The sequence below is a fragment of the Lepidothrix coronata genome, unplaced genomic scaffold (genome assembly GCF_001604755.1).
Source record: "Lepidothrix coronata isolate B3197 unplaced genomic scaffold, Lepidothrix_coronata-1.0 Scaffold65, whole genome shotgun sequence".
Classification (NCBI taxonomy): Eukaryota; Metazoa; Chordata; class Aves; order Passeriformes; family Pipridae; genus Lepidothrix; species Lepidothrix coronata.
The window spans coordinates 1,247,373-1,269,814 of NW_016690245.1; the positions used below are offsets into that span (position 1 = coordinate 1,247,373).

Genomic DNA, 22,442 nt, shown 5'->3' on the forward strand with positions numbered 1-22,442 from the left:
AAGGCACTAGAGGAGAAGGTAGAGGCTATAAAAAGTCTTAAAAGTGTGCAGACAACACCTTTTAGTTTGTTTAAGGTTTGTGTTCATAAGGGGCATGAGCCAATTTTTCTCACAAAGGCCACTGGGACCGAAAGCCAGTAATTCCATCCCACAAAAAGCAAGACAAGAGAAGTGTGGAGCTGGGACTTGGGTTCCTAGCCCTACACATGCACCTATGGTAAACAACTACAACCAAGAGTTGTAGCAGAGGATGCCAGTCCCATCCAAGCAGATTTGCTTTTATTTCATTATTATTTATTTCTATTACTCTATCACCTCAAAGTCCCAGAGACACTCACCCTACATTGTTCCTCTCCATGAAAGCTTACATTCTAGGGGGGCTTAGTTTGTAAACAAGGTCAAGGATGAAGAAACTTTTGGATGGAGCTCTGGAGTGTGGCTCTCCTTGACTCATCCACCATTACTTGTGAACAAAATGCTGTGTTTTTCTACCGTGGGGGTGCACAGCTATCTGTATGATGGGAAGCACCTGCATTTTGGTCACATATTAAATGCATATCTAGTCTTGTAACAGGATGTGCTTCACCAGACAATGGGCTGTGCATGCACGTTTCACCATACACAATTTCCTATGTATATACTCCATGGTGGAGAATGATTGTACGTGGTCACACAATAGACATTAGATCTCATGAGACCAGGTCCTGAGACTCCTTTCCTGTAGGCAGGATACAGTATGTAGGCAACTCATGGAGCAAAAGGTTATCAGTGAAACAGCACTCAGGAGCATGATTGCCTTAGCCAACTAGCAGTTTTATTTTGTCAAAGTTTTGAAGACTTTGCGGCAAAAGAGAATGTTAAGAAAGGATGTGATTTATTTATTTTTTTATTATATACTTTAGGCCTTTTAGGTTCTTGGAGAAAATGGATGTCTAAAAACTGGTAAAGCAAATCTCAGATCTAAAACACAGGAAAAGTTAACAGACACTTGGTATAAGTTGTTTAAATATTTGGTTACAGGAAAGGAGATTTCAACCCACTGTCTTTAGATCTCAGTTCTTGCAAAAACTCTTGTATGTTTGAGGCTGTGGTACGCTGTAGGCCATTTAGCAGTACTGTATTTTCTCTTGATCATTTCAGGTCATTGCTTAATTATATTAACTCCTTTTAACCAATCCTTTTACTTTGTTTTTTCCCACTACAAAAGTGTACTTGTTGGTCCTGTAAATCACCAAGACAGATGTCCATGCAGCATGAACTTTATTTATAAAGGATGGATTAGACATAAATGCCACACTTCTTTAAAAAAGTTTAAATTAACTAATCAACTGGTGAAAACTGAACAGGTAATACTATTTACAAAATAGGACAATGCTTACCTTCCTTCCCAAAACTTAAAGTGAATTCTCACTCTGAAGGAAGGACAATGATATATAGAAACACACTGATTGCTAGCAGTTACCTTGTAGGTAGCAATTCACGTCTCTCAAACTTACACAACTTACATTTTCTCTGCAAATGAACCTAAATGACCTCTTTGGCATAATCATACTGATGTCTGTGTTTCAAGGACAGTATTTTAACGGGCTCAGCAACCTGGTAGCATTTCATCACTATAAAATCAATGATCCACCCACTGGTGTATCCAGCAAGAAAGGCCAGCCCAGATATTAACTAGCAATGTCCATGCTCATCCTTCCTACACCTCAACTGAGTGAAGTTAACACTGATTCTATACAGACAAACAGAAAGTTTGCAACTTAGACAGTATTTCCAAAAACTAGACAAAGACGGTGATTGCTGATTTCACATTCAGAGCATATGAAATATTGTGATGCCTGGTGCCATTCTAGAACATCTCTTTAGATTTTCACATGAATTTCTCAGCAATGTAATCTCCATTTTCCCACTCCTTTGAGGCACCTTGGCAAGAAAATATCCCCAGAAAGTGTATTGGGAGTGTTTTAGAACCGTCTCATCTGCTTTCCTGAGTGCACTGGGCCCAGCTTGAAATCTGCAGTCAGTTCAACAATTCAGTCACAAACCACCACTGTTCTAGATGTAATAAATCACTTGCAGATCAGTCTTATCATTTGATGTCTTCAGTTACTCAAGTTAATAACAGTTTCAGGTTTAAATGTTCAGATCTCATTTTAACATCTACCTTCTTAACTCTCTTCCTTATGCTAATAAAACCAGACATATTATTATGCTTCTATTCCAAGGGTCCTGCATGGTAAAACTATCCAGTGTGGCAACTATTCCAAAAAATAAAGCTCCAACTGAGTTCCTACTATTAAAGAAATATACTTTACAAATCTTCATATAAAAATCCTACCTGGATCAATCAGTAGAATATACTACAAAACTGTAACAACTCCTGTTGCCCTGTGCCAACTGTTAGATAAATAAGATTTGTAAACCAAAATCTGCTCCTAAATTTACATTTCCTATTTCTGGAACATACAAAAAGTTTCCTAAAACTTTTCCTTATGAACTTGCATTGGTCTTTTTTGTCACAGAAGAAGTGCACTCATTGACCTCACTTCTGATCCAAAATGATTTCCACCATGTGGAGTAGTAAATCTCTGTGTCTCTCTCAGAAACTGGGAATGACTTCCATCAGACAATTAAATTAGAAAAGTCACTTAAAGATAGGAAATATAAGCTTAAATTGTCTGATTATATATCACTCTAATAAACCATGGAAAACAACTCTCTTTCTGTTCAGAAAGCAGAGCCTCTCAAAAGTAATTTCATGAGATGGTGGCAGTTAGTCTCTTGTATCATTCAGGAAATGTGTCTCTTTTCAATTAAATATGTCGTCCAGTCAGGAAGAAAAGTGGTCTGTCCTCTTTTGCATTGGCAGTCTGGAATTCATCCCGCAGTCGGAACTGCCATTCATCTTCCAGCTCCAGCCGGACAACGGTCTGGCGAAGAGAATTGCGGTCCTGACAAATCACACACAGGGTGGCACCTAAGCAAACAGTTAAAAAGAAACTCACATGAGTATCCCCTTCATTCTCAGATCACCCAGCTCCCACCACCCTTTGGCATGTAGAACTCCACCACTTTCACATCAGGAGTTACAAATAGGCTTGGGAGAAAATTAAGCTGCTCCGGTAGGACTGGGGAGAGCCATGTTCAGCTCCCTATTTGACAGGATCTTCTTGTGTAACCTGAGGTACCTAGTATCCACCTAGTAAACAGGACTAATAGTACTTCCCCTACCCTTTAGGGTAAGGAAGGGTAGAACAGTTAGGTCTAAGGAGGTGGTGATGTGTCCTGGCAGCAAACAAGATAAAGCCCTAAATCCATTCCTGTTTTAGTCCTTCTGATCACTACCTTTGTTGGGTGAAACCCTCACTCAGCAAAACACACAAGTCAATCGCTGTGATAGCTGACTAAGCTCTTTGTGCTTTGCTGGCCAGAAGTGGTATAAATATGTCCTTAAAACTAATCATTAACTTTTAGTGGTTTTCAGATTGATAAGCTAATGTACTGGCAACAAAGAACCTGTATGGCTATGGACATAGGCAATGCCCAAGTAAAAAAGATCATATTTTATAATAATATCAATTTTAACTAATATCAACTACCCTGACTGACATGCTGATACCATTTTAACTTGCTTGTGTGGCTTCCTGGATTCTGAGAAAAATGCTCAATTAAGGGGAAATAATTACCTCAACAGCATTCAGTAATCTGAATGAGGTAAGTGTAAATGCCCAAGACAAAAAAAAAAAGCTATGAATGTAATTAAAAAGAAACAAGACTGACAGTCATGTGGTTTCTAGTGCTTATGTGGCAGGTTCAAAAATCAAGTAAACTGCCAGGGGAGATGGAGAAATCCCAAAGCAAATATATTTTGTGCTACATGCTATAAAAATTGCCTGGTTTATGCAAAATAAGACTGACTGATAGCCCCTGTGTCACCTGCAACAGAGAACACAGCAGTTCATAACAACTCTGCCTGTTTCAAGAGGCACTAACCACAGTGGTTTTCTTCCAGTGACAGTTATAGCTGTGAGTGAAACAAATCCCCAGAGCACTAAATGCCTACGATAGTAGCAGAATGATACAAACGAAGTCTGCAATGTGACTGCCTGAAATCCAAGTGGAACTTAGTTGTCTCCACTGCTACACACCATCATTAGAATTACATGAAGAAACTGGTTATTGGGAATAAATTTTAAATGAGCCAGCATCTATTTCCAAAAATAGTAAATAGATTTTGATAGAGGATTGTCCATCAACCATTTTCCATCACAAATTATAAAATCTGGAAGAACATAATAGGTAAATGGTTCCTGCAAAAACCTTCAATACTCAGTTTTCAAACATAAAGTAAGGAGTTGTGTATGTACACTAGACACAATGATATGGATCCAATATTCCTCCCCACTTAGAAATCTGCAGAATTTATAGCACTGTTATATACCAGCTTACTACAGTGCAGAGCCAGCATGATCAAGCATCAAAGTTTGGTGGGACATATAAATACAAATATGAATACATGCATATACATATATATGTATAGATATTTTCATATAAAATGGACTTTCCCCAGGTTCCCAGAGATCCTGTCATCTAATACTTTGCAATAAAGTTATTGCAGCTCACCTTTAAGAAAATGAAACTTCTTCAAAAAGCTAGCTACAACAAAGGAGTCACAGAGGTACAGCAGGAGACCACTGAATGTCAAACCAGAGGAACTGATGTTCAGAGAATGAGGCCGAGAACTCACATAGCAAACTGCAATCTGATTGGGAGAGGTTGGGAAAAAAAAACACAACATTTGTCAAGCTTCTATATAAAGCTAAGACTTAATATCAAGTTTCCAGTATTTTCAGCTGATTCAAATTCAGACTTGCTTTCCAACTCCAAATATTGTGAGATGTATGGTTCCTTCCAAAACATCCCTCTACTTATTACAAATATATATAAAGCACTATTCATAAATATATATTAGTTGCTACTATTTATTACTATTATTATCACGAGGTTTATATGTGATAGTTTGAAAGCTGCAGTAACTCTAGCTCCCCACAACCATAATGCTGTGACCTGCCCAGTAAATTTTATTTATATGAGTAAATACAGTAACTATGCAGTCAGACATGAAAAGAACCTTTATAAATTCCAATTTTCATTCCAATGGGATTACTCAAGTCAGTAGAGTTGGGCATATACATGAATGCACAAGGTTTCCTCTTGTATAGTTTGTTTTTATGGCTACTCTCAACATCCACTAAGAACTGGGAATATTTATAGCACTGTTTCAGGATTTAAAACTTTGAATTAAGGAACCTTCCACACAGGACTTTGCTTCCAAAGTGCCACTGTACTACATAGATGGGGCAGATCCTCATTTGGCATAAATCAGCCTTATTCAGTGGAGGAAGGTTGAACCACATCAACTGAGACTCTGCCCCACTATGTCTATTCCATATTTTTTCAATCCTATTGTATCATATTCCAGCTCAGGTAACAATTCCAGAACCAAACTGAACTCATTTCATGTGCCGAATGGGTTAGACCTGAAAGTATGCAATGGAGGAAGACAGTAACAGTACAACACCCTTCCATAGTTTGTTTTCCTAAATATGGTGGGAACATAGGCCTGTAAGAGCTTAGCCAGAAAGAAAATGAAAAGATATAGTTCAAGATGTTCTGGGAGCAGCATATATGGGAAGCTCATTACACAGCTACTTTGGTAAAGGAGTTTAGTAAACCCAGCAAAACTGAGCTTCATTTAGTTTTCAAGTCAGATGAAGAGGTAAAAACAGTTTCTCTCTCATGAACAACACCATCTTAGTATCACACTTCTATTCAACCTACATTTGAGTTGAAGTATGACCTTGGCTTTATATTCAAACTCATCAGAGGGAGTGAACAGCTCCTGAGATCTAATGTCAGCTTCTGCCATTCTGACTGTTTTTTTGGTATTTGCTTCTCTGCTCAGCTTATCACTCAAAAGTGAACTAAAACATTGTTTAAAGTGCTTTCTAAGGGTTAGCTAGTATTTGTAAAAGCCTCTTATGGAAAAAATTTGCTGTAGAAAGAGACAAATTATAGCAGATTGAGAAAATACTTCTTAAGGAAAAATGTGCTCTGTAATAATTCAAAATCTAATATAATCCACAGACCATATTACTATTTAGGAGAAATCTGGAATTGTTCTCCATGTACTTTCATTAAAGCCTCTGACAATATCTCTATGGGACTAAGAATTTGATTTTAACATTATAGGAATCTAATACCTAATTCTTCAAAGGCTGTATAACTCTTATTAAGGAATGCATCAGCAAACCCATCCAAAACATACCCTATAAATTTCTAGAGCTGCTTGAAGATTATTTTGTTCAGTACCTGTGGTCCTAAGTTAAGGTAACAGTCCACAGATAGCACTGGATGGCTATAATTCTTCAATGAAAGAGGGAAGAAGCGATGGCTGTGATACTGGAGGTACTTTTCAAGGAGCAACTGAGCAGGTGCTGCCAAGAAGGTGTGCTTGCTGTCAGGAGCACAAATGTACTGAGCAGGGGAGATTGAAACTGGAGTGTCAGATACCTATGAGGAAAAAATATTTCTGGTACAGATCAATCTTGGTCAGTCAAGTTGTACTTTTCTGAATTTTGGTTTGTATAAAACATATCTCTACCCTAAAAATCTAAAATCTATATAACAAGCAAAATCATTCAGCCAAAAATGTCTGCCATCAGAAAAGTTTCAGACAGTCATAGAATTGTATTTGTATTTGTAGTCTTTGAGGTTTCTTCTTTGAACTCAAAGTACTCCTACATATGAAGTCACATGAAGATGAGCAATTCAATAGCTGTAGATAAAAAACACACAGTGAATGGTTACTTGGACCATAATGAGACACTTGGGTGTTTTTAATAATTTTTAAAGGAAAATTATGACGGACAGGTGCATTTTTGACAAGAATATTGTGGATTTCATAAAAAAATAACTGAAAAAAACCCTACATGGCAGACATACCCCATTACTGGCAACAGTAAATGCACCAAAATACCTCAGGTCTCCTGGATAAAAGGTACAAAAAAGGAAAACAGAATTTTAACAACAATGAATCAGAGGTCTTAGTTCCTACCTTGGATTTTATGTGGAAGGATCGTTGTCCTCCTACTGCAATTTGCTTTTTCATCACATTGAAGTGATTGAACCGACAGATGAGAAGGCCAGCACTGTGGACACGCAAGTTGAAGTCAACATCATCACATGTAAATCTGGAAAGAATAAAATCATAGCAGGTCAGAGGAATGTTTCTTGTAACACGCTGACAAATACAAGCACTCAAGGTCTGATCAGCACCATAGAAGGGACAGGTGTCAAACATACTGACCCTCCACCAGTGCCTACCAGTCAGGGAAAGAGGCTTCAGCTTTGTAAAAATAAACTAGGCTAGAATGAGTTCAAGAAGATCAGAATGAGGGAGGGAAGCACTTAGGGAGGGAAAGAATCACAAACATAAAGTGGAAAGGCAGTAAATTGTCAGGAAAATACCCAGGAGTTAAAATATTTTCTTTGCCTTTTACTACAATAATGCAGTCATAGAAAATTGCTACATAGGTTACTACCCCAAATAAGGTCAAGGAAATTAATTTCTTCAACTTCCAAGGAAATGGACGAGGCCCAACATTTGCTTTGTCAAACACACATAAGTATCTGACTACTCATTTTGCCATCAGAATATGAATATCCGGTAATTTTTAGAATGTGCCTCTACAGAAATAATGCCATTTTATGTTAGAGATGAAAACTATTTGAAGACAAGGAGTCTTAATACAAGAGAACTGTTGAGACATAGGAATAAATTAAGCAGAATGAGGCCAAACATCCATGATCTAAACCTGACCCATTCAAAGATTATGATGGAAGAGAATAAAAGGTAAACTCCTAAAATTTTTACTAAATTCAAATACTCTTGTCTTTGGAAAATTCAGACGTGGTTCTCCATTTTGAAAGGAAACAGGATGGTGTGCAGAACCATTGGATTGACATCCAGGGCATTAATTTAAGAGAGCTGAGCAATTAGTGCAACAGTTGATATCAGTGAGAAACATGGCATTTAATTATAGGGTTTTAAAAATTTGTCTTTGATCTTAGCAATATCTACCTACATGGCTATTTTGTATCCCTGACTGTCAGTGTCTCTGTGTTTTAAAATATACCTTTTTCCTTGCCAGCCCAAGCTTGGAATGTCATATGATACTTCAGGCTCAACAGCACCCACACAGAGGATTAGGATGAGCCACATGTGGTTTAAAGAAACAGGCAGGAAATGGGTGGTGTGATCTGGCATTCCTGACATTTTAACATTGCTGCCTGTACTCATATCACTTTGCTTTATTGTCATTGTCTCTCCTAGCCCTTCATAATGCTTCATAAGGCAATACGGTTAGGCAGCCTGGGAGCATAGTTCTGTACTAGGAGACACATGGGAGCAAGTTTAAAATGCTGTTTTAAAGTGTCAGGCTGGTGACAACAGAAATACAGATCATCTGTTTATCCACAGAATAATGAAAGCAGAATGCTTCCCTGCAGTCCCAAGCAAACTTGGACTTCAAAAGGTATCTTCCTGAGTTAGAATAGTTCTTCTGAGAAGCACAGTGACTGATGTTCAGTTACCTAAGTCTAGATATGTAGAGCCATTTTAGATCACCTGAGGTGTCCCACTTAGCTTACAGAAAAACACATGTAGCTTTCATGTCAGACCTGCCAGCCCCATATGGACATCATCTGCATATTCTGAGTTGCCTAAAGACCATCTTTAGACAAGTGAATTACATTCTAGTGATATATACTTCATTCTGTTGTAATAAATTCTTGTCCCCCAAAAGTGGGGCCAAAACCACAGTCTATTTCACACAGATCAGTAAAATTCTGTGAGATGATGTACCTAGTGAATACTGTTCTGGTAACTGTGGTGATGCTGTGTGTGACAAAATTATAATCAGATATGTCTTATGTGGCACAATAAATGAAAAAGTGGGATTTCTGAGACAGCTGAATGTGAGAAACAACCACCAATGTCAACAAGATTTATTTATGCTTTTCTTCTGATTTTTCTGATGAGCACACATGTGGTGCACTCCAGTGTTGTGCTACTCAGGGTAAAAAGCCCAGCTATATGTTAGAACAAGACTTGGTTATGCACCATTCAGCCATACATCCCTGTTTTATTTGGAAGGGAGTGCACATAAGTGGGCAGGAGAGGAAGTAAAGTGTTCACTAAAAGGTCACTTGGAGTCAACCAATACTTCAGAGCACACTGCTGAGTATATCTACCCTGTAATTCAAATATGACTGTTTTATTTGGAACTATGGAAATTAATGTCTTTTTTTCAACTTCTGGCAACCTGGGAAGGATCACTAGCAAGAAAACAAAATCTGTCTGCATGTCATTCACAATCTCCCTAAAAAACCAAGAGCTTTTGTAAAAATTCTTTTACTTGGTTCATTATCTCTATTCAAAAGGTGCTGCAGATTCACTTACCTGTTCTGGTTATACTGTACATTCTGTGTCAGATCCACATTCAGCATAATGAAATCATGCACATGGCAGCAGGAGAACGGTTCCTTGATCTCAGCACTGTTTGTTTTACTGGACCATTTTCTCATCCCAATTAAGGCATAATGAGTAACATTGGGAGTTGCTTCAATATGTTGTAGAATTTGCTTCAAGGAAACATTCCTTTCAGTCCACGTATAGTCACTACAATAATTATGAAAATGTGTTAATTTTAAAGTATATAGAGAACATTCAGAACCTCATTCAGCTGAAGAGCAATTATTAACAGTTAAAAGTTGTTATGATATCCGGTAGATAACTCCAGTGTTGTCTTAGTTTACTGCATTTTTTTGTCTCTCTATTTAAAACTTAAAATTAACTGGTGCTTATGTGGTGGGGACTGGTATGACAGATCTGAAACTTAGTCTAGATCTTTCAAAATATTCACTCAGATATATAAGCTTTTAAAGTTACCTAGATAATATTCTAACGAATCGGGGAGGGTTGCTGACTTTGTGACATAACTTAAGCACAAAGTATTGAGATCCTTCTAGTCCACTCCTAGAGTCCATAAATCTCAGTTTTCACTGAGTTTCATTCTCTCTGAAGGTTTGCTGTAAATCCTGCATAGCACCATTCTGGGAATAGATAAAAATACCTAGTACAAACAATGTTCCCAAGTAATGAAAACAAAAATACTAGTTTGGGGATTTGGGGAACTCATAAAGGAGCCACACAGACTGGGACTGATGAAAGAGCCACAGGAAATCAGTTGCACAATTTGCACGGAATTGTCTTCTAGCTTCCTTAGAAAAATCTGGTAAAAAATGTACATGTGAATGTCCATGCTTGTCCAGTGTATCAGGGATTGCTTATAGAGTCTGAAATCTGCATTCCAAGTAACTGTAGCTTGAACCAGTGTCAATCAAAACAATAACGGCTGCAGGGCACGTAAATCTTCAAGGGACAGAAATGAAAAGCAGGCTAAATAAAAAGCACTACATTATGTACAATGCAAAGGCAGATATTTAGGATATCTACTCTCATTAGGCAGATATAATTCTCTGCTTGTACAGGTAAAAGTTGTAGTATATCAAACATAATTTCAAAATCATATGCAGTGAAATGTTAAAAAAGATCAGCTGAAAAAGCATGTATTACTCTATTTACCTCTTCCTGTCTCCTGAACAATCAACTTCCACTGCATTCCACATAACACAGGAGTCATCTGAAATGACAATGAAAGGCCAAATATCCTGGGGTTTTATGCCCAGCTCCTCCTGCCTATTTCGTTCGAGCTCCAGGTTATGATAAGACAACTCTTTTATCAGGAAGTGTGCAGCACCTGAAACCAAGGACATAACCATCAGATTAAAAATAGGGGCAGAAATTGTTAGCATTTAATTTGAAAGCCTTTTGAAGTAAGCATTTCTGCAGACAAGGGTATAAACCACTCTGCAGATTTTAACACCCCAACACTCCCCAGAGCCAACTTACTTTGTCATTTGCCAAGAAAGTGACTTACAGAACCACACTGAGGCACATGCAAAATGAACTCTGACTTTTTTGCTAGTGTCTTAAGGGTTTAGTGACTAATTCTTTTTTACCTGACAGATATTTGGGTCCACTAGCATCTCTTAGTGCAAACAGCTAGAGATGCTGACTGACCAGCTAAATGACACAGAGAATTTTCCCTAATGATCTACTTTTAAGTTTTGTCACTACTGTTGTGTATAAGTTCTTCCAGCAGCACAAGAAAAAGGCTGAATATTTCACAGATGTTATATTAGCAGAACCTACCTAAAGGATGTACCTAATCAGTGCATCACTGCCCATGGAAACAGTACATAACTTATTTCCACGAGGAAACAGTTACTCCATTTGAGTTAACACCCTCAACTTCTTTTAAAGTCCATAGAAGAGAGTAAGTATTTCTAGGGTGCAATTCATCAAGCTTGCTTTAGGTGACCTGGATTAAGTGAATTGCATCTTCAGCTGTGACCCACTGTCTCCAAAAAGAGTCCAAATCTCCAGATCAGACATGCTCATTACAAGGTGTATATCTACATTTCACTGTTGATTAACAACACCTCAAGGGTTCAGGTCGCGTGTCCACGTTTCTTAGAACTTTTTGTTATGCTTACCTACTCCTGCACTGTTGAAAATGCTTGGAAGAACAAGCATGATGTGGTTGGGCCAATACTTCTTATATATGGCCATTTCGTATTCCTTAACAACTAAAACATGCAAATGACTGGCTCCATCCATTGCATGATATAAATTGAAAAGTCCATGTTCATGACGACCAGTGGTGGGAGTAAAAGTGGGGCTTTTTATGTAATCTTCACTCTGTAAATAAAAAGAAGTGTGAGTTTCTGTATTAACCTGGAGAGAGAAAAGAGAAAGAGAAACAGATTCTTCAGGAGAATAAATCAGATTCACTGTCACTGTACAAACTCACGCATTTTAAATTACCTTGATAGGAAAATAAACAACTTTTATAAGAGCTTGGAAAAAAGAAAACTCAATCACTTAGCTTATTCAACTGGTGAGAGTGCGGTGGAGTGGACAGGACTGCTAACCTTGACCTGCCAAGTGCACAGGGACCTGGAGGCTAGATCTGGAAAAGGATTTAGCTCCATATGACATAAGACAGTAAGAAACACCTTACTCCAAAACTCTTCTGACTGGCCAGCTCCTAAACTTGAAGGCATTGAAACTCACTGGGTGTTTCCAAGCTTGGTAGTACAGTAAAAGCCCTGTTTCTACAGATATCCAGGACTGCTCCAGTCTGGGAAACTGTTTTTAGCCTGGTTCCTACCAAGGTCATTAAAGACCCAGAATGAAAGTGTGCCTCTTTACAGAGACTCGCTAAAGTCCTCACAATTAAGCACTCGAGATTTAAAACTGCCAAACCACAAAATGGTGGACTTGATGCCAGTGGAGTTCATGAAAAGTAGATCAAGAAAAACATTTTATAATGATTTAATAATATAGGTAATATCCCCCAGCATTTTTCAATCTTGCAGCAAGATTGCAGACACTATTTGGGGGCAAGTGAACAGAAAAAGAAGTAAAGAAAGAATAAATTATTTTGGCAAAGCCTCAAAGCAGGTCAGTGGCAGAAGCAGGAAAAGAATCCATGAGGACCAGTGCACAGTTCTGACTGTGTAGCCAAGCACAAGGTTATTGGTTGAAGAAGAGCAGGAGGTTTCATCCTCACATTGCACAGTTGATGCTGTGTTGCTGTCTGGGTTCTTCCATTTAAAACTTGAACTGGAGGGTGGTATTGATTTATTACTGTTTATTGGAAGTAGCTTATTTTCTCCAGGATAGAAGTGCTACTGATCACTACTGTTCCACCAATTGCTTCAATACTCCAAACAGTGTGGCCTGAGCACAGCACAACTTCACCTTAGACATGGATATCAGGAGTCCCTGTAAAGGCCAGCATCAGACCTTGTGTGGCCTGTCCGATGGATGACCTTACAAAGTGTTTTCTTTACAAGTGTGATGTGTGATTCCTTATACAGTCTTGAAGCCACGACAAAGATTCTTTGAAAGCCTTATTTTTATGTGAAAGTACCTGAGCAGTTATGCAGAATAAGACAGGATATTCCACTGCCTTTCTCCACAGAAAAAAAATGCTTCCTCTTAGTAATGGTACAATAAACAAAATAATGTCTCTCAGGTTCATTGCTGAAACCATTCTCACTTTAACATCTTAAACCCATAAAGAAAGACCTTTAGTCACAGATAAGCTATTTATAAAGAAACATGGTGGCTAGACAGTTTTGCTTCATGTGTCCCTTTCTGGGAGAAGCTACAAGCTTAGTATAAGGACATCTTCACTATCTCTTGACAGCAGGAGTAGTAGTATAAAGAATACTAATTCAACAAATTTAAGAATTGGTGGTATCTCTCTCCCATATATGACAATAAATATAATTATCCATCTACCTTATCTGTGACTAGTGGTAGCCTCATGCTTTCCAATTGTCTTCCTGGTTGGCTAAAGACAAAATGATGCTCCTTTGATTTTGGAATGATAAAATGCAGCTGGATCTCTTCTCCCAGCATAGAATAGGAAAATGCAAATGCATGCAGAGTAGACTCATAAAGCTAAAGATGGGAAAAAATGGGATAATTCCAGTTAGAGTCAAACCACAAAGTCTCGATGTAGTTATATACATTTATAACATTGCTAAACAGATTACAATCACTTACAGTATGGTGTTAGATTTTACTTCATTATTCATAGGTGTTAAGCAATATCACCCAGGCTAGAGTTTACACTAAAAAAAACCCCACAGTAAAGTGTTCCCTCTTTTGAAACCATTGTTTCAGCTTTGTCTTGCAGATGGTACCAATACTTACAGGCCACTCTTTGGTTTTCAGAAATACTGACACATAAAAACCAGTATTTGCATTGCTGACACCTTCCTCCTCACATTCTAAGAGGCAGGAAATTAGAGGGTTACTCTGAGTAATAACAAGTTCTATATCACGTATAGACTATTCTATGCTGCACTACTCCTGTATCAGAAGTAGCACCTGTTACAGTTACCCAGGTGAAAATACAAGCAAGTCCCAGTGGGAAAAGATTGCTGGGAAAGTACTTTTAACTGGTAAGTATATATATAGATAGATAGATTACAGCACTGAATAAACTAGTGTAAATGAGGCAGGAATCATTCCTCTGATGTCCCCAAACCTGCAGTCTGGTCAAGGCAGGCAAACCTCAAGAAATAACAAACTCTGTAAATCAGCTGTTTTTAACACACACGTACAATTTCCAAGCGAATTTTAATACAGTGAATGCACACAAATTGTGTATGTGTTGTGTCTGCTTCAGTTTCTGATCTGCAGAGTAACTTCTGGAAATCTTTACCTGGTACCTGGGATTGAAACCCATATACTGATGACACTGTTCACAGTGATGGTAGGTGTTATATGCTGCGTACTTGGACAATCTCATCCTAGTTGTTTGACGGCATGTGTACATATCCTCCTGTCTCCTGCTCATTGATCTGTCTATAAAAAAAAAGAAACAACTTTAACATATATTCAAGGCTTGAATGTGACAAACTGTTTCTGTCATTGTAGTCAGCTTCTAGGAAAAAGGGCCATATTAAACATGTACAAAACAAACTATGAATTCATTCTGAGAATAGTATGTTTATAAACTGTTATGTACAGCAAAGGGAACTACAAATGTATCTGCGAATTCATGATTATGATAATCCTGTACAGATTTTACATAAGGCTGATGCGTAAGCAAAGCCAGATTATTAAAATTATCATCGTTGCTGTTGCTATTACTGGTTGAATGCTTACAAAAGTAATAAACAGTAAAAAAGAGCCTTATGACATTTGGCATTCTGTGACAGAAATCACTGTACATTATGTGACATGAACTTGGCAATTTAGTGATGTTGCTCTTTAGTTCACTTCCATATCTTTTAAAACGATCCCCTTTGTGAGAGACTGAAGGAAGATGAGGTGTAATTTCCACTGAAAAGGACTTTGTTACATCACATTTCACTGAGATTTTCAGTATCAAATCAGGTTGTTCAAGGCTGTTCCTTGTCATGTCAAGTTTTGAAAATCACTAAGAGTGGAATTTCCATAATCTTTCTGGGCAACCTGTTCCATGGCTTGACCACTTTTATTCTGGAAATATTTTTCATACTATCTACTTGTAATTTCTCATGTTGCAATTTGTATCTGTTGTCTCTTCTCCTTATGCTGTTTATCTGTAATAGTGTGTGTTTTTAAGTTCCCATTAGGAAGTTGATGACAGCATTCAGATGGCCCTGCTAGACTTCTCCAGACCAAATCAACCCAATTTTCTGCAATTTTCTTCACATCTTGGTGGCTATCCACTAGCCTCACTTCTGTATGTCAATGTCTTTCTCACACAGGCAAGCAAAAAACTTGACAGAATACCAAGATGTGGTCTTAGAGGTGCCATGCACAGAAGAATAATCACTCCCCTTGACCTGCTTACTAGATTATTACTAAACCATTAACCCAATCATGAAGTGGTGACTCATGTTCAAATTTTTGTCTATCAGGACAAAATCAAATCACCTTTATCAAAGCTGGTCTCTACAGAATTGGCCTTAAGCTTGTGCAGCTGAAAAAAATTATTATTCTATCCCAAGTGCAAGGGGCATGTTTGTTGAACTATATGAGGTTCCTGTTCCTGAGGTTTATTCCTGAAGGTTCCACTTCTCCAGTCTGCCAAGGTCTTTCTGAATAGCAGTGTTACCTTCCTGCATATTGACTCCTGCCCCAACTTGGTACCATCCATGAACTTGCTGACATTGCATTCTGTCCCTCTGACCAGGTTATTAACGGCAATCTTAAACAGCATTTGTCTCCCTACCGGTCTCTGAGTATTGCCACGAGTATCCAGCTGTCAGTCAGATTGGTGACACTCCTCACATTTTAAATTCAGTGGTCCAGCTAATTTCCTACTCACTTTAAAATCCATCTATCCAAATCACCTCTGTCCAGTTTTGCCTGTATGGATATCACAGAAGACAGTGACAAAAGCCTTGCTGAAGTCAAGATAAAGCCACTGCTCTCCATAGTGCCAGTCACCTCATCATACAATGCAGTCATGTTTACCAATCACAATTTGCATCTGATGATCCATTCCAGCTGATCCCAGTCACTTTCCTCTCCTTCATAGGTCTGGACATTGCTTACAGGAGATTTTGTTCCATAATTGTTTTGAGGACTGAGGATAGGCTGAGTAGGCTGTAATTGCTTCAGTCCTCCCCCTGTCCTATGGAGGAAGGGCATGGCATTTTCCTTTTTCCAACTATCAGGAACCTCCACCAATTGCCGTTACCTTTTCAAAATAATAGACAGTAGCCTCACAACAATGCTGTCATCTCCTCAGCATACTTAGATACATCCTACCTAGTCCTATGGGCTTGTGTATGTCCAGCTGGATAATTCAGAGGACTAATTCACACCTCAATACTCCAGGAATCTACATCTGGACATATGCATCTCATGCTTTCCAAAACTAGACCAAAACCTAAAAAAATAAACCTATAAACACTTTTAAGTGAATAACTAACTTTTCTCACATAAGTCTCTTCATTGCTACAAAGCAGGACAAGGCTACTACATAAAACCATTCAAATACACAAATGTACATGGAATTAGAGCTTTTTAAATTAAAGACTACCCATATAATATTCCATAAAACATTTATAAAGCTTATACTCTGGTACTTCATCTGGCAAACTTGTAATCTTTTTTCACTATTACTTAGTCAAGTGAAATTCTAACATTTTGACTCTGCTTGAAAGTTTAACAGGATTCTCATATTAAAAGCAAATAAATACATATATGTGTACCAATCTAGATTTTTAAAATTCTAACCTTCGTTGTTTATAGTCTGAAGCTTTGAACAAATCAGACTTGCATCTTCGTATTTCGGATCATGGATAGTGTAGTCAAAAGGCATCTTCTTAAATGTCTCCAAATCTGGCCACATATCTCCAGGCTGATGGTAGTATCGATCAGATTCTTCTTTTATGTCTATCATATTATTGAAAAATAAGAATTCATAAAATTTTAAAGCTCTTTATATTGCTATAGATGGTTTTGCTTTGTCTATTATTCCCGCTTCATTTTTTCTTTCATTATTCTGCTGAAGCAATACTATTACGCACCAAGAGGTGCACCTTTGCAAAAATGTACCTCATACCTCAATGCAACTCTGCCTTTTAAAATTTATCTTCATGTCCTGATTGCAAGTTTTCTCTAAAATCCTACCAAAAATACAAAGCATTGCTTGCACATAGCAAGAACTAGCAGGTGGTCCACTTTTTCCACAGGTTTTCCCATAAACCTTGGGGGATAGCTGCCTCTTTCTCTTTCACAGCTCACTGTGGAGGAAGACTCCTGGGTACTGCCCCAAGAAGCCCTCAGAGACAAGAGCTGAAGCACATTCCCACAGTAAAATCACTGAACATCTTCAGTAAAATCACAGAACACCTTCTGATGGAGGCAGATCACAGGCTGGTAACACCTACTTAAGATTCTACACGGCTGACTGTGGGCAAACATTTAGTGCAGAATTACACACAGTCCATAAAATATCACCCATATTTTTCTGTGTAATCCAGCCCTTAGTTACAGAAATACATCTGGAAACAAGGGGAGTACTACACTGCAAATAAAGGAAGTTTGGACTAAAATTAGCTATTAGAGAGCAGAAACTTTATTCCCTCATGTAGTCTTACATACTTACAATCTATAGCATTACTCTTCATGGTATAAATCTGCCAGAATTTCACTGATTCTTTTTATACACTTTACCACAAAAGTTCATTTCAATTCTATCTTAGTGGCTGGATATCTTTTAATATACATAAATTCTGTTGATCATTTCTCAAGCAAAACAGAAGTATGTTGTTTTCTTACTGAGAGGAAGACTAAACTCTAAATGACTAGTAAAATAATAAAATATTCTTAAGTGTCAGTTGAAGATCACAAAATTTTTCTTACAATAATTCAATAATGTAAAGTAATTGCAAAGCTGAAGGGGATAGAATATAGAGACAACTATTTTTCAATTTAGCGTAACAATGTTCTATTGTCTACAGAATATTTTTATATCAGGAACTTACTAATATTGATTTCTTCTTCATCATAAACATCCACTTCTGTCAGTCTGATCAGCATTCGGGACAAAATACTGAGGAACTGCAGATAGGCACCTGTTTTCCCTATCTGTAAATAAATAAATTAGAAAATACAAAAGTAAACTTTCATTTTTCTACATGTTACTTCTCCACATATCTGGAAATGGCAGCTGCAGTGAAACTGAATATTACTATTCAGCAGTTGCAGATCCCTGTATTTGTATATTCCTTGGCATACATTAAATGCTTACCGTTGGACAGTTTTGTTCTCCCTATGCAGGAGCCTAGTTTGGAAAATGTATTGTATATAACAGGTATAATTACAGGCCCACAGACAATAACTTTCTCCCTGATGTTACGGTTTCTACATAGGCAATGAATGTTTAAAAAATCCATTCAAGCTCTTAAAATGTTGAATAAAACCTCCTCAAATTACAAGATAATTAAAGAATTACCTCAACCTTTTCATTTTCATATGATTTACCAGTGCACTGACTGCTGCTGAAATACACTATCCTGAGGAGCAAAGTGGGACATGGATCTCTGGGAGAGCTTGTGCAGGCCACTTCCACTCCTGAAGGACATGGTATGTGCAAACTGTGTTGTTCCACCTCCTGCGCTGAAAATACATTATTTCCCTTCCACTCTTTTAAAATTACCTTTTAAAAGTCAATTTAAAAATTATCTTGAGATTATGACTTTCGTCTTTCTTTTTTACCACAACAACAAACTACATAAATTTTCTCTTCATTACACTAAAGAGTATTGCTGGAAGCTATAAGCCACAGCCAATTATTTACTCAATAGATTGTTCTGTGTCTTTCACATGTAGTTTGCTGATGATAACATCAAGTAAGTAAGACCATATCTAAGCAGACAGCTTTACAAACCATGACTGTATGTGTGTCACCTGTACAGGGAAGGGTAACGTAGATCAGTTACAACACATTCTGCTGCAACTGTCTAATTTCACAAAGTGGCATATTTTGGAATAAATCTGTATACTATTGAATTGAAATCCCAGCTTCACTTCCATTACTGCTAGGACATGTCAGAAGCACAGGCTGTTATGTTACTAAATAAAGTATTAAAGCTACCATTCTCTACTTATGTCAAGCAAAATTTTCATCTTCTCTCAACATTTGAGAAAGGGGGGCTTTGAATTCGAAGAAAGAGATCAAACATTTGTTTTGTTCATTATCTGTTGTTCTTAACAAACCATTTTAAACAGTTGCTTGCAAAGGGTGGATAAGGGTACCATTATCCCCATTGAGGGTCAAATGTCAGCACACTCTGTTATCCAGGAGTGACACAGAAAAAAAAGGGGACTTCGAATAGAGGAAATAATAGCATGGACTATAGTCAGCCCACGGACCAGATGTTTCTAACTCGCAATTTGAGTTTTTATGTAAAAGTCATTGAGGCTAATGAGAGTTTTTCTTCTGAGCCTGGAACAAAGTTCTAAACTTGGCTGAAATGGCTACTGGTTGGTGAGCTAAAACAAAACCATCTTGTCTTTACACCTGAGGCACAGAAAGAAAATACTGCCATTTGTTTTCTCTCACATCTGAGATTACCTTTATATTCCCTTCTGAACATACTCTTTTAGAGCGCCTTTGATTGTCATTTCATTAAACACTGGGTGGCCTGACAAAGTAACAGTTCCCTGATTTCAAACAAATGAGAGATCATCTGTCAAAAGCATACAACCTGTTCCCTCGATATCAGGTATCTATGTAAAAATTAATTCCCAATCTTTTGAAGTATATACTTAGAACTGTCAACAGAATAACAGGCTGAAAAGCTTACTTTTTCTTTTTGATATCCATTAAAATTTTATTCTATCAAAGTCTTGTATTTTTCTTTTCCTGGGGGTTCAGTCTTTGCCAGTGTTTTCAAAGACGTATGTGGGAGCGACCAGGCTACTGCTACATGGTGCTTAGATGAAAGGCAGCAGTCAACTGACTTAAGTATACACAAAACTGCAGGGTCATGAGTCAAAAATGCTGGAAACCACAGGATGACAATTGCTAGTCCCTAACCACTAAACTAAAACATATGCACTTATATTATTGCATTCATCATATCTTACCCAATCTCATTATCTGCCACATTAAAAGTTTCCAATTCAGTACTGTGAGCTTTATGAACTGTTAGATATTAGCAACACTGTATGTAAAAAGCTGTTGGAAACTTTCAGGAATCTCTCCATGTTTTCAGAATGTTTCTCTGCCAGGAGAGAAATCAGGCTGAGCACCTGCCACATTCCTATTTGAATTCCATTCACTTGCACATTTGCTTGCATTTGTTGCTGAAGAGATGAATTGGTGAAAGAGAGAACACCTTTTCCAGGTCATTTTGAGATTTCTAACAAGAAAGTGAAAAAAATGCCTTCTCATTTACAATCAGTGGTTACTCCAGAAAAGAAGAACTTTGAACAAATGAATTTGTAGCTTGCCCAGATAGCTAAATGCACCTTTGAAATTAATTGCACTGTTTACTACGTGTATCATCTCTAGGCAAAATGGAATAGCACAGAGTCTTCCTTTGTTTGAAAATACTGAATAGCTGTTAATAAACACAACTTCCACACCTCTCCAAAGAGCCCCTGCCCAATCTTTTAAGACAAGAGGGCATGGCCTTAAGCTGTGCCAGGGGAGGTTTAGGTTGAATATTAAGAAGAAATTTTTTACAGAGAGAGTAATCAGCCATTGGAATGGGCTGCCCAGGGAGGTGGTGGATTCACCATCCCTGGAGGTTTTTAAGATGAGACTGGATGTGGCACTTAGTGCCATGGTCTAGTAACCACGGCAGTGTTGGATCAAGGGTTGGACTTGGCGATCTTGGAGGTCTTTTTCAATCCGGTTGATTCTATGATTCCATGATTCTATGATTTGTCACTACCTCATTTTTGAGAGTTTATGCTTTGTAAGCAGCTGCAAAAAGATCCTACAAGCAGGATATGCACACTTTTGAAGCATAAAGCCCCTCTGCCCATGCTCCATCTCCCAACTGCAACAAACAGAGGATCTGAAATGAAATTTTAAATTGGATACCTGATTGGTGTGCAGCTTTACACAGCTTTAGGGAAGCCAAGTACAATGCTCTGCTGATGCTAATTAGTGACTCCAGGCTAAAAAAGCATGATATATTAACAGTGACAGTAACTGGTAAGGATGCACTCTGGGCAAGGTGTTTTTCCCCATATCCTGTTGTTGATCTAGACAACAAAGCTGCCAACAGATTGAAAGACTGAAGGAACCTAGAACTGGGCTGCTTTTTTCCAACTCCTGAAACAAAATGTACATGAGGGGTACTGCTACAACAGACAGCTCTACTTCCCAGAAAAAGGTTCCTCAAATATATGGCAGTCTTCAGTACTTTATAAGAAAAGGCACTTGGGGGCAAATATTCCCAAACAATAGTAGTATTCATCTAATTTGTTTCTACCTGAACTTGGAAGACAGAAATCTGATGAATCAGGCTTGGAAGAAGAAAATCCCAGAAAACTGATGATAATTAAGGAATTTGGGGCCTGCAAAGATATAGGTTTTTTCTTTCTCTTTTCATCCTTAGTGCCAGGGATGATTTGGCCCATAAAATACTAAGAATATGCTTACCCTGAAGCTCTTCGTTCATGAAAAGAGTAGCGTAGATGTAGCAAGAGGAAGAAATATGAATTCAAATTCTTCCTGCAGAAAATTCAAGAGGTACGAAGGTCTAGTTTTTCTATCAAAGAGGAGGGGAAAGCTCTCCAGGGATTTTGACCACTGAACTCTGCTTGCCATAGATATCAAAGATAAGGTGAAAACAAACTGTCTAAGAACCTGAGAGAGAAATAGTCCCTCAGATAAATTATATGTATGCCTCCATACACGGTCATGGAAATGACACCCAAAAGTGCTCTTGTAGCAGGTCTAATAGCAATGAGTTTTCTTTTTTTTAACTCGTTCCATACACTGGATACCAGGACCAGTAGAAGTACTTTACTATTCTTACATGTTGGTATAAAGCATCACCTGATTTCAGTCTTCACATTCGGAGAAATACAGCAAAAAGGGGAAATAATTCCATAAGGTTTCTCTATTTTAATTTCCAGGTGAGACAGTTCATGGCAGTGGTTTTCAAATTGTGTTCTGTGAATCAGTGGTGATTCGCAGAAAACATGCTGATGATCCACAGACAGCTGGTCAAACGGTGATGGCTCTTCTCCTTGTTTCCACGTGCGACAT

At 37.9% G+C, this 22,442-nt stretch overlaps 1 protein-coding gene across 6 annotated transcripts in view; it reads right to left on the reverse strand.

Annotated features, from left to right (window-relative positions):
• Positions 1 to 1,243: 1,243 nt before the first annotated feature.
• GREB1 (growth regulation by estrogen in breast cancer 1) overlaps positions 1,244 to 22,442 on the reverse strand; it is a 93,249-nt gene continuing 72,050 nt past the window's right edge. For 5 of the 6 annotated variants that reach the window (XM_017818081.1, XM_017818082.1, XM_017818080.1 and 2 more), the window contains 11 exons: positions 18,196 to 18,298; positions 16,943 to 17,101; positions 14,430 to 14,572; positions 13,499 to 13,660; positions 11,683 to 11,923; positions 10,709 to 10,883; positions 9,524 to 9,742; positions 7,118 to 7,253; positions 6,373 to 6,573; positions 4,624 to 4,762; positions 1,244 to 2,977 (listed from right to left, as the gene is read on the reverse strand). In XM_017818081.1, the coding sequence (XP_017673570.1) occupies positions 2,814 to 2,977; positions 4,624 to 4,762; positions 6,373 to 6,573; positions 7,118 to 7,253; positions 9,524 to 9,742; positions 10,709 to 10,883; positions 11,683 to 11,923; positions 13,499 to 13,660; positions 14,430 to 14,572; positions 16,943 to 17,101; positions 18,196 to 18,298 (1,842 nt within the window). In that variant the 3' untranslated portion in view covers positions 1,244 to 2,813. The remainder of the gene's footprint in view (positions 2,978 to 4,623; positions 4,763 to 6,372; positions 6,574 to 7,117; positions 7,254 to 9,523; positions 9,743 to 10,708; positions 10,884 to 11,682; positions 11,924 to 13,498; positions 13,661 to 14,429; positions 14,573 to 16,942; positions 17,102 to 18,195; positions 18,299 to 22,442) is intronic. The other variant, XM_017818084.1, reaches the window with a different exon arrangement.